We start from the raw sequence: 13,026 nt of genomic DNA on the forward strand, positions 1-13,026 counted from the left end.
GACATGACACTCTTCCATATAAAGACTCCACCAGCAAATTTCAAGAATGGATAGAAAATTTAGGTGAAGTTACAGGATACAAAATCCATGTAGAGAAATCTATTACATTTCTATATATCAATAATGAACCAACAGAAACAGAAATCAAGGAATTGTACCCACTTACAATAGCACCAAACACTATAAGATACCTAGGAATAAACCTAACCAAAGAGGTAAAAGAAAACTATAGAACACTTATGAAAGAAATTCAAAACAACATAAAGAAATGGAAAGACATTCCATGCTGCTGTATTTGAAAAACAAATATTATTAAAATGTCTATACCACCCAATCTATACAATCAATCTATACAATCTGTACAACTAATAAAATCTCTATCAAGATTCCAACAACAGTTTTCACAGATTAGAAAAAACAAACCTAAAATCTCTATGGAACCACAAAACATGCTGAATAGCCAAAGCAATTTTGAAAAAGGAAGCCAAAGCTACAAGCAGCACAATTCTGGACTTCAAGTTGCATTATAAAGCTGTAGTGATCAAGACAGTATGGTACAGGTACAAAAACAGGCACATAGATCAATGGAACCCAATAGAAAACCCAGAAATGGACCCTCAACTTTATGTTCAACTAATCTTTGACAAAACAAGTAGAATATCCAATGGAAAGAAGACAGTCTCTTCAACAAATGGTGTTGGGAAAACTGGACAGTGACATGCAGTAGAATGAAACTGGACCACTTACTTACACCATACACAAAAATATATTCAAACTGGATAAAAGGTCTAAATGTGTGATAGAAACCAACAAAATCCTAGAGGAGAACACAGGCAGTAACCTCTTTGACATTGGTTATAACAAGCTCTCAGTAGATATGTCTCCTGAGGCAAGAAAACAAAGGCAAAAAATAAACTCTTGGGACTTCATCAAAATAAAACACTTCTGCACAGTGAAGGAAACAATAAAAAAACTAAAAGGCCACCTTCAGAACAGGAGAAAGTATTTGAATATGACATATCTGATAAAAGGTTAGTATCCAGAATATATAAAGATCTTATAAAATTTAACACACAAAAAACAAAATAATGCAGTTTTAAAAAAACTACAGAAGACATGAATAGACATTTCTTCAAAAAAATGCAATGGCTAAAACACACATGAAAAAATGCTGAACATCGCTCATCATCAGGAATATACAAATAAAAATTACAGAAAAACACAGGAAATGACATACTGGCGAGGATGAGAAAGGGGAACTCTTACACTGTTTGTGGGAATGCAAACTGGTGCAGCCACTCTAGAAAACAGTACAGAAGTGTCTCAGAAAGTTAAAATAGAACAAAATAGAACGTAGGATCCAACAATTGCATAAGGTATTTACCCAATGCCTACAAAAAGACTGGATGAGAGGGATACACACACTCCAATTTTTACAGCAACATTATTAAGAATAGGCAAATTATGGAAAGAGCCCAAATGTCCATTGACTGATAATGGATAAAGATGTATTTATATAGTACTAGAAATCTTAGCCTCAGCAATCAGACAACGAAAAGAAATTAAAGGCATCCAAATTGGCAAAGAAGAAGTCAAATTATCACTCTTTGCAGATGATATGATACTATATGTGCAAAACCCAAAAGGCTCCACTCCAAAATTGCTAGAACTTGTACAGGAATTCAGTAAAGTGTCAGGATATAAAATCAATGCACCAAAATCAGTTGCATTTCTTTACACCAACAACGAGACAGAAGTAAGAGAAATTAAAGAGTCAATCCAATTTACAACTGCACCCAAAACCGTAAGATACGTAGAAATCAACCTAACCAAAGAGGCAAAGAATCTGTACTCAGAAAACTATAAAGTACTCATGAAAGAAATTGAGGAAGACACAAAGAAATGGAAAAATGTTCCCTGCTCCTGGATTGGAAGAATAAATATTGTGAAAATGTCTCTGCTACCTAAAGCAATCTACACGTTTAATGCAATCCCTATCAAAATCCCATCCATTTTTTTCAAAGAAATGGAACAAATCCTCCTAAAATTTATATAGAACTGGAAAAGACCTCGAATAGCCAAAGGAATATTGAAAAAGAAAGCCAAAGTTGGTGGCATCACAATTCCAGACTTCAAGCTCTATTACAAAGCTGTCATCATCAAGACAGTATGGTACTGGCACAAAAACAGACACATAGATCAATGGAACAGAATAGAGAGCCCAGAAATAGACCCTCAACTCTATGGTCAACTACTATTCGACAAATGGTGTTGGGAATATTGGACAGCCACATGCATAAAAACGAAATTGGACCATTTCCTTACAACACACATGAAAATAGACTCAAAATGGATAATGGACCTCAAGGTGAGACAGGAATTCATCAAAATCCTTGAGGAGAACACAGGCAGCAACCTCTTCGACCTCAGCCACAGCAAATTCTTCCTAGGAACATCACCAAAGGCACGGAAAGCAAGGGCAAAAATGAACTATTAGGATTTCATCAAGATCAGAAGTTTTTGCACAGCAAAGGAAACAGTTAACAAAACCAAAAGACAACTGACAGAATGGGAGAAGGTATTTGCAAATGACATATCAAATAAAGGGTTAGTATCCAAAATCTATAAAGAGCTTAGCAAACACAACACCCAAAGAACAAACAATCCAATCAAGAAATGGGCAGAGGACATGAACAGACATTTCTGCAAAGAAGACATCCAGATGGCCAACAGACACATGAAAAAGTGCTCCACATCACTCCGCACCAGGGAAATACAAATCAAAACCACAATGAGATACCACCTCACACCAGTCAGAATGGCTAAAATTAACAAGTCAGGAAATGACAGATGCTGGCGAGGAGGTGGAGAAAGGGGAACCCTCCTACATTGTTGGTGGGAAGGCAAGCTGTTGCAACCACTCTGGAAAACAGCATGGAGGTTCCTCAAAAAGTTGAAAATAGAGCTACCCTATGACCCAGCAATTGCACTACTGGGTATTTACCCTAAAGATACAAACGTAGTGATCCGAAGGGGCACGTGTACCTGAATGTTTATAGCAACAATGTCTACAATAGCCAAACTATGGAAAGAACTTAGATGTCCATCAACAGATGAATGGATAAAGAAGAAGTGGTATATATATAATGGAATACTATGCAGCCATCAAAAGAAATGAAATCTTGCCATTTACAACGATGTGTATGGAACTATAGGGTATTATGCTTAGCGAAATAAGTAGTCGGAGAAAGACAACTATCATATGATCTCCCTAATATGAAGAAGTGGAGATGCAATGTGGGGCCTTGGGGGTATGAAAAGAATAAATGAAACAAGATGGGATTAGGAGGAAGACAAACCTTAAGTGACTCTTAATCTCACAAAACAAACTGAGGGTTGCGGGGGGTGGCGGGGGAGGGAGGGAGGAAGAGGGTGGGGTTATGGACATTGGGGAGGGTATGTGTTATGGTGAGTGCTATGAAGTGTGTAAACCTAGCGATTCACAGACCTGTACCCCTGGGAATAAAAATACATCATATGTTTATTAAAAAAATAAAAATTTTTAATAAAAAGATGTATTTATACAATGGACTATTAGCAGACTTAAAAAGAATGAAATCTTGCCATTTGCAATGGCATCGATGGAACTAGAAACTATTATGCTAAGTGAAATAAGTTAGTCAGAGAAAAACAAATACGATATGATTTCACTCATGTGTGGAATGTAAGAAATGAAATAAATGAAGGTAAGGGGGAGAAAAAAAAGAGAGGCAAAGCAGGAGAGAGTCTGACTAGAGGACAAAGCGAGGGGGAAGTGAGCGGGGATGGATTAAAAAGGTGATGGAGAGTAAGGAGGGCACATGCTGTGATAAATATCAGGTGTTGTATGTAAGTGATAAATTTTTTTAAGATTTTATTTACTTATTTGACAGGCAGATCACAAGTAGGCAGAGAGGCAGGCAGAGAGAGAGATAGGAGGAAGCAGCTCCCCACTGAGCAAGAGAGTCTGATGCGGGGCTCCATCCCAGGACCCTGGTACCATGACCTGAGCGGAAGGCAGAGGCTTAACCCACTGAGCAACACATGTGCCACATAAGTGATACATCATTAAATTCTATACCTGAAACTAATGTAATGTAATGTAAATGGGGAGAGGAAAAAAAAAGACTTTGTCAAGAATCTAAAAGGGTTAAGAAAATGAAGTTATCTAATATGTTATGAGAACTATCTCCTCTTTACATTAACCTGAATATACAACTTATAACCGACTACAACTTATACAATGAGGTTCACTGTAAATGTGCTCCTCCAATAGACACTGGTGGAAGTTCTGCATTGAATAGTAAAAGCTCTATCCCAGCCCCAAACTGGTTCAGATTACTCCATACATCACTTCTGCTGGCTTCTTCTGTGTGAGCCATTCTGCACCTGGAAGGCTGTTGCTTTTATCTGAGCCTTTATTCTGAGTCTTGGCTTTTTGATTACATTACTATTTAATTTAACTCCAGGTAGTATCCAAGTAAATAAATCCTTAGTTTATTGTGAAAGTTAGCATACACTACATATATAGAAGTCTACAAAGCATACACTTCAACCATTATTATAACTGAAGAGCTTACAATGACCACGCAGACCTAAGAACAGATTAATCTGTGTCCCAGAGCCCTCTGTGTGCCCCAAGTCCTCCCATCCTCTACCATGATACTGACACAATCAGGCTCCAGCTTTTGTTCTGAGCTTCGTCACTTAAGTGGGCCCTCATGGTGTTCCATGTCCAGCCAGAAGAAGGATGAAGAGAATGTGGAAATGATTATTATAGTCTATCATGTGTTTCCATGATTGTGGAAGGCCAGTGTAAAATAAGAATATACTCAAACATTCTAAATTAGACAATAGAGCTTCCAAATGTAAAGTGGGAAAGATACTTTCCTCACAATTTTGCTTAGTTTAGCATGTTGCTTTTTTTTTTTTTTGCCACGTTTCATTTTACTTATTTTTTCAGCGTAACAGTATTCATTCTTTTTGCACAACACCCAGTGCTCCATGCAAAACGTGCCCTCCCCATGACCCACCACCTGTTCCCCCAACCTCCCACCCCTGACCCTTCAAAACCCTCAGGTTGTTTTTCAGAGTCCATAGTCTCTTATGGTTCGCCTCCCCTTCCAAATTTTTTTTTTTTTAATAAACATATAATGTATTTTTATCCCCAGGGGTACAGGTCTGTGAATCGCCAGGTTTACACACTTCACAGCACTCATGATAGCACTTGCCCTCCCCAATGTCCATAGCCCCCTCCCCCTCTCCCAATCCCACCTCCCCCCAGCAACCCTCAGTTTGTTTTGTGAGATTAAGAGTCATTTATGGTTTGTCTCCCTCCCAATCCCATCTTGTTTCATTTATTCTTCTCCTATCCCCCTACCCCCCCCATGTTGCTTCTCCATGTCCTCATATCAGGGAGATCATATGATAGTTGTCTTTCTCCGATTGACTTATTTCACTAAGCATGATACGCTCTAGTTCCATCCACGTCGTCGCAAATGGCATGATTTCATTTCTTTTGATGGCTGCATAGTATTCCATTGTGTATATATACCATATCTTCTTTATCCATTCATCTGTTGATGGACATCTAGGTTCTTTCCATAGTTTGGCTATTGTAGACATTGCTGCTATAAACATTCGGGTACACGTGCCCCTTCGGATCACTACGTTTGTATCTTTAGGGTAAATACCCAGTAGTGCAATTGCTGGGTCATAGGGTAGTTCTATTTTCAACATTTTGAGGAACCTCCATGCTGTTTTCCAGAGTGGTTGCACCAGCTTGCATTCCCACCAACAGTGGAGGAGGGTTCCCCTTTCTCCACATAGCATGTTGCTTTTATTTGTATTCTGACTTTTTAGTCACTGAAGCCATTTTCATGATGTGCAAATATTTAGAAGTATAGTATATTAATATTTGAATGGGTTAGTTTAACTTCATGTCAGAGATTTTCAACAGCCCCTTCCTTTGATACCACCAGCCATCCTACTCAGTAAAGAAGATGAGAGTCTCTCCCTCAGAAAATAAAACTTCACACTGAGCATGATTTTCATGTTTAAGTGTACATGTTTTGGACAACTAAGCCCTGCAGATAAACCAACTATTTCACCTGCTGGTCAGCTTATAAGACAGTGGAATGTTCCAGTGCATGAGACAAAAGCCAGGTATGCCAGACTCAGGGGAAAATACCATATCTGTCTTCCAGCATGGACATCAGTTCAACAAAATCAATTTTAAGAAGAAATTTTGATCACATAAGACTGATTTTACAATCTATCTACTCTGTTGAATTAAGAAGATCTGCATTGATATCTTTCCCTTCCTATGCCTTATTTATATTTGTGACATATACCCCAATGCCACACGTTGCTAGGTACTCAGAGATACAAAACACTATGTGAGTGTGTGTGTGTGTGCACGCACGCACGCCTGGAAGTGAATGTACATGTGTGTGTCTCAGTATATATGTGCATGCATATGTGTATGTGTGTTTCCAAGCAAATGTTAAAAGCGATAACTAGTTCCTTTTCCTAGATTCAGCAAGTACTTCCTGCTCAGCCCCCTTCCTCTCAGGAGCTGGAACCAGGAACCATCTACCTGAAAGTGGGTTCCATATCATACAATCAATGTCTCATATAATATAACTAGAACCTTGTGTGTAGGTGTTTGTGTGTGTGTGTGTGTGTGTGTGTGTGTTTAAGGAGGCAGTGTCAGGAGGAGTAGAGAATGAGGTTCAATAAATTTAGGGGTTCAGCAATTAAAAGGACATGGAACTCAAAAGTCCCTGTACTTCTGCTTTTCATGACACCTGAACCACAGTGAACCTGATCATGCCTATTCCAAGCCTGGTCTGAGCAATATCAGCAGCTCATGTATAGAAAGTTTACATGAAACAAATTCAGAATGTAATCAACTTTGCTTCCAGTTCTGAAGTAGGAGGATCATTTTTTGTTATTGCTCAGAAAGTCCAAACTTTCACACTAATTCAGAGACCGCCCTGTCCTAGGAAATAGGTATAGACAAATCTCATGACTTCCTTGCTTGACTCCTATCTGAGACAATTTCACTAGACTCATACTTCCTCTCATACCTTATTTATGGCCATTCACATAATTCAAAAAAGCAAAAACCATAAGGGATATTCTATGTTGTGTGTGTGACCCACCTGACCTTGTTCTCTACCTTTTTTCAAAAAAAGTCCCTATATGTGCATAGTGTTTAAACTACTAATCAGAAAGCTTTCACCTAAGTTGCTTTTACAAAATCATTGCAAATCTTAACTTTAATAAACTGTGTTTATTACTTTTATAACAATTTTAATGAACTTCCCCCCAAATAAGTTGAAAAGTGGAATTTAGTTCAAAAGGTAGTTTATCCTTTCTGAAATAAAAAATTGTCATTTCTGGAAGTCTTTTTCTGAAATTGAAGCAGATTGCATTTGAATTTTGAGGCTTCTTTAAAGAAGATTAGTGACCAGTGTTAACATGTACTTTTAGGTGCCTCAAATAGTGATAAAATATGAACAAAATGGATTCATCTTTGTACTGTCTGTAACAGTTCCTGAATATCAATATAGATCATTTACATATTGACACACATGTTTCAATAGGCAAAACAATTTCATCAAAAGAGAGAGTAAGTAAAAGGAAACAAACAAATAAAAACTACAACCAAAACCAACTATTTATATAAATGAAATTATATAAATGAAAATATATAAATGAAAATAAAGCATGTAGATATAGAGATTAGGGGATGTGGTGTCAGAGGTTATTTTTTTTTAACTGAGTTCAGTTAGCCAACATATAGTACATCATTAGTTTTTGATGTAGTGTTCAGTGATTCACTAATTGCATATAATACCCAGTGCTCATCAGATCACAAGCCTTCCTTAATGTCTATCATTTAAAACCATAAGTCAGGGGCACCAGAGTGGCTCTGTGGGTTGAGCCGCTGCCTTCGGCTCTGGTCATGATCTCAGGGTCCTGGGATCGAGCCCTGCATCATGTTCTCTGCTCAGCAAGAAGACTGCTTCCTCCTCTCTCTCTCTGCCTGCCTCTCTGCCTACTTGTGATCTCTCTCTGTGTGTCAAATAAATAAATAAAATCTTTAAAAAAACCCATAAGTCAGTAATTGTATGGTGACAGATGGCAACTACACATTATGGTAAAGATTTGATAATGTATATGAATGTCAGATCACTATGTTTCATGCATGAAGCTAACAGAATATTGTGTATCAACTATACTTCAATTTAAAAAATTATTTTTAAAAAATGAATAAATAAACCATAGTCAAGGTTTTAGGGATACCAAACATCTAAAGCAAAAACAAGCCAACACACCAGTTATGCTAAATTGAACAATACCTAAGTCTCGAGTGGAAATTAGAAAACAGGTAAAATAATAAATATTATTAAAGTTATCTTAGAAATATTTAAATTACCACCTGATTAAGGACTAAGGATTTATGAAGCAGTCATCTGTTTGTGTTTCCTCAAAATAAAAACAATCCAACATCCTATACCAGAAAAGAACTTGTCACAATTGGGTTTCATTAGCCAATTAAATAACTTGACTGGTGTTCTATAAAGTTCAGTTAAACAGCATCCATTTTTCCAAAGAAGACATACAGATGACTAACAGACACAGGAAAAGATGCTCAACATTACTCACCATCAGGGAAACACAAATCAAAACTACAATGAGCATCACCTCACACCTGTCAGAATGGACAAAATCAACAACACAGGAAACAACACATGTTGGTGAGGATGAGGATAGAAGAAAACCCTCTGACACTGTTGGTGAGAATGCAAATTGTGGAAACAGTTAGCCAACATATTCAGCCAACAACTGAACTGTGGAAAACAGTATGGAGGTTCCCCAAAAGGATAAAAGTAGAACAACCCATTATCCAGCAATTGCACTACTAGATATTTACCTAGGACACAAAAATATTGATTCAAATTATACATGCACACTGATGTTTACAGCAGGATTATCAACAACAGCCAAATTATGGAAAGAGCCAAGATATCCACTGAATGATGAAATGATAAAAGAAGATGTAGTATATATATCTCTATACATATACACATGTATACATATAATGGAATGTTAGCTATAAAAAAGAATGAGATCATCCCATTAGCAACGATGTGCACAGAGCTAGAGAGTACTATGCTAAGTGACATAAGTCAGTCAGAGAAAGACAAATAGCATATGATTTCACACATATATGGAATTTAAAAAACAAAACAAATGAATGTGGGAGGCAAAAAGAGAGGCAAACCATAAAACAGATTCTTTTTTTTAATTCTAAAATTTATGTATTTTATTTTTTCAGTGTTCCAAGATTCATTGTTTATGCACTACACCCAGTGCTCCATGCAATGTAAAACAGATTCTTGACAAAAGACAACAAACAGGATGCTGGAGGGGAGGTGGGCAGGTGGATAGGTTAACTGAGAGATGGAGATTAAGGAGGGAACTGGCTGTGATGAGCACTGGGTGTTGGATGTGTGCAATAAATCATGAAATTCTACACCTGAAACTAATATGACACTGCATGTTTACTACCAGGAATTTACATAAAAATTGAAACTAAAAATAAATAAATAAATTAGAGCAAAACAGACTACAAACAGCAGTAGAAATGATATCAGAAGGGTAAGAATTTAGACTAAACTCTTTATAAAGTTGTGTGACTTTAGGTAAATCTAACTACTCTGAGTTTCACTTACCCAGCCATACAATAAAAGTATTTTTTTTAATGATCAGTTATATGATCAAAGGTAAAAGAGAAGCCTGACAAAATGATGACCATTCTTCAGGTTGTAGAGGAAAAAATAATTTCAAAATGAAAATGGGAAAAAGGAAACAACGTATATATTACTTAATATTAAAATTAGGAGAAGGAAATGAAAAGTGTGTGGGGGCAGACAAAAGGGGAGATGAACCATGAAAGACTATGGACTCTGAGAAACAAACTGAGGGTTTTAGAGGGGAGGGCGGTTGGGGAATGGGGGAGCCTGGTTGTGGGCAGTAAAGAGAGCACATATTGCAAGGAGCACTGGGTATTATATGCAAACAATGAATCTTGGAATGCTACATCAAGAACTGATGATGTACTGTTTGGTGGCTAACATAACACAATAAAAAAATAAACAGAACAAAAAGGTGGAGAAGATATTCTGCTATTGGTGAGGAAAACAAAAAGACCTATTATATAAAGAATAAAAATAAATTGTGAGACTCAAATATCAAAAAACTAAGAAGACTGCCACTAAAGTATTTTATTTAAGCACACAGAATCCCCCCGTGTGTAACAAACTACAAAGAGAGACACTGTTGATCAAAACTGTCTCTTACTGAAAGTTTTTCTCACAGCACATTTAATGTCTTTGTTTCTCAAGCTGTAAATGAAAGGGTTCATCAAGGGAACCACATTGGTATAAAAGACAGAGGAGATTTTTCCCTCATCCATAGACCCAGCAGAAGATGGTTGAAGATACATAAACGCACCTGATCCAAAGAAGAGAGAAACAGCAATTATGTGGGAGCTGCACGTGCTGAAGGCTTTGGACCTGCCCTCAGTGGAGCTGATGCGCAGAATGCTGGATAGGATGAAACCATAAGAGACAAAGATGGTGACACTGGGCACAATGGTATTGATACCCTCTAAAATGAAAACCACCAGCTCATTCACATAGGTGCTAGTGCATGAGAGCTGGAGCAGAGGGAAGATATCACACAAATAATGGTTGATGGTGTTTGCATCACAGAAGGTCAGTCTCAGCATGCATCCTGTGTGAGCCGTTGCATCCAAAAATGCCATCAAATATGAACCAAGCATAAGAATAGAACACACTTTGGGGGACATGGCAACATTATATAAGAGTGGGTTACAAATGGCCATATAGCGATCATAAGCCATTGATGTCAGCACATAAGCTTCTGAAATAGCAAAAAAACATAAAAAGTAAAGCTGTGTCATGCATCCCCTGTAGGAGATAATATTCTTCTTCGATGTGAAGTTAATCAGCATTTTGGGTGTAAACACAGAAGAATAACAGAGGTCTATGAAGGACAAATTGAAGAGGAAAAAGTACATGGGGGTGTGCAGATGTGAATTCAGCTTGATTAGGGTCACCAAACCCAAATTTCCCAACACAGTGACCATGTAAGTGACTAGAAACAGGCAGAACAGAGGGAGCTGGAGCTCTGGTAGGTCTGTTAGCCCCACAAGAATGAATTCAGTCACAAAAGAAGCATTTCCAGAAGCCATTCTTCTCAAAGGGATCTGTGACCACAGGAGAAAACTGTTACAAAGAAAATAATTCAACATTTCCCACTATATCTCCTCTCACAGGAATTGGGTTTGTACTGGAAATGTCTGAGACTAGCCCAACCTGGACCCACAGAATTTGCTTTGTCATCATCATGAATCTAGTGACATGGACATTCCTTTATTAGAGCCTTGATAAGCTGAATAAGCAAAGACATTCAAAACTTGGCCTACACTATGAAGGTCAGTGCTTCCATATGCCAACAAGAGTGCTGTGAAAATCAAAGGCAAAGGGAAAAGATTGGACCAGGAGAGAATCACCTTCTCTCATGTCACTTCCTTGACCATGTATGTGATCCCTTCCCAAAGCAGTAAAATGGAGGCAGCAACCCCACTAACCCGGTGCTGGCCTTGAATGGGGTTTGGATTTGGTGCGGTGGGAATGAAGAATTTTGTTTCTTATTTTGAACTAAAGATTCAGAGTCTAGAAGAGTTTAAATTCCTGCCCCACAATATAAAGTAAAACCGTCAATGAAACTGACCAGTAAATTGCATCCTTGAAACCTAATAATGTCTCTGAACCTTCCCTGCACCACCACCCTCCCCTAAACAGGTCCTTCTACCAATTTCATCTGAGTCTGAGGACTACAAAAACTGGAAAGAAATCTTGAAAAACTACATCAAAAATTAATGATGTACTGTATGGTGACTAACATAACATAAATAAAGGAAAAAACAAACAAACAAATAGAAATTGGCATATCTTAGATCCCTGGGCTTCCATCACAAAAGGAAGACATGAATATAAATGAAATTCAGAAACTCACCTCCTTAGGCAAAAACACTTTGGTCCTTCCTTACCAGTATTATCCCTGTGGTCCTAAAAGGGCAGATTTAGTCTCTGTGGCTTTTCTTCCTTTGACTCTATGAGGACACAGTCCATGCTTATTTTAGAAATCCTTCTGAACCACAGACAACAATTTCTGATTATGAGTCCTCTTAAGTGGTAGGCAAAAATAAATAGCCTTTATTGTTATCATTTTTGCCACGTGGTAAATCAGAGAAGACTTAAGGTGAGGGTAATGATATAATGTCCTCAGTTATAAACAGGACAGAAGTTTGTCAGCCTCTTCCACAGGGAATGGTTTCTGGGGTAATAGGGTATTGAGGGGATGTATTTACACAAAGGACCAAAATGTCTCTCTAATTCTTTAGGGACTCAAAATTTTATTCAAGGTTTCCTTCCACTGTAGGGAATAACATCTCCCAAAGAGGAGCCAAAAATAAATTCCCAATTCCAGGTAGGTAACATGGTTACCTTCATGAACACAGTGATTCAGAAATGTTTCAGATACATATTCCCTTTATAAGAAATCCAGGTAATAGCTAAGGTAGTCCTCTTCCCTGTAAAAGAATGTATCTATCACATTGGAACTTTTAGGGAAATCATCTTCTTGCAACACTTTCCCTGCACAGCACCTCCAAATTGGGATAAAACCCTCCAGTTCCTCCAGAGGAGTCAAGATGGCAGAGAAGTGGCAGGCTGAGACTACATCAGGTAGCAGGAGATCAGCTTATCTAAACTTAGATAGCTTATCTAAACATTGCAAACACCTACAAATCCAATGGGAGATCCAAGAGAAGAAGAATAGCAATTCTAGAAACAGAAAATCAACCACTTTCTGAAAAGTAGGACT

The 13,026-nt window shown here is 37.7% G+C and overlaps 1 protein-coding gene across 1 annotated transcript; it reads right to left on the minus strand.

Moving 5' to 3' along the window:
• Positions 1 to 10,396: 10,396 nt before the first annotated feature.
• Positions 10,397 to 11,338, minus strand: LOC123949010 (olfactory receptor 8B3-like). Its single transcript, XM_046016280.1, has one exon. The coding sequence runs from the start codon at positions 11,327 to 11,329 to the stop codon at positions 10,397 to 10,399; it is 933 nt and encodes a 310-aa protein (XP_045872236.1). The 5' UTR covers positions 11,330 to 11,338.
• Between the last annotated feature and the right edge of the window lie 1,688 nt (positions 11,339 to 13,026).

The sequence above is a fragment of the Meles meles genome, chromosome 8 (genome assembly GCF_922984935.1).
Source record: "Meles meles chromosome 8, mMelMel3.1 paternal haplotype, whole genome shotgun sequence".
NCBI lineage: Eukaryota > Metazoa > Chordata > Mammalia > Carnivora > Mustelidae > Meles > Meles meles.

What these genes read in the sequence shown, in the direction of transcription:
- LOC123949010 (XM_046016280.1), bottom strand. Translation starts at nt 11,329, where the DNA reads ATGGCTTCTGGAAATGCTTCTTTTGTGACTGAATTCATTCTTGTGGGG.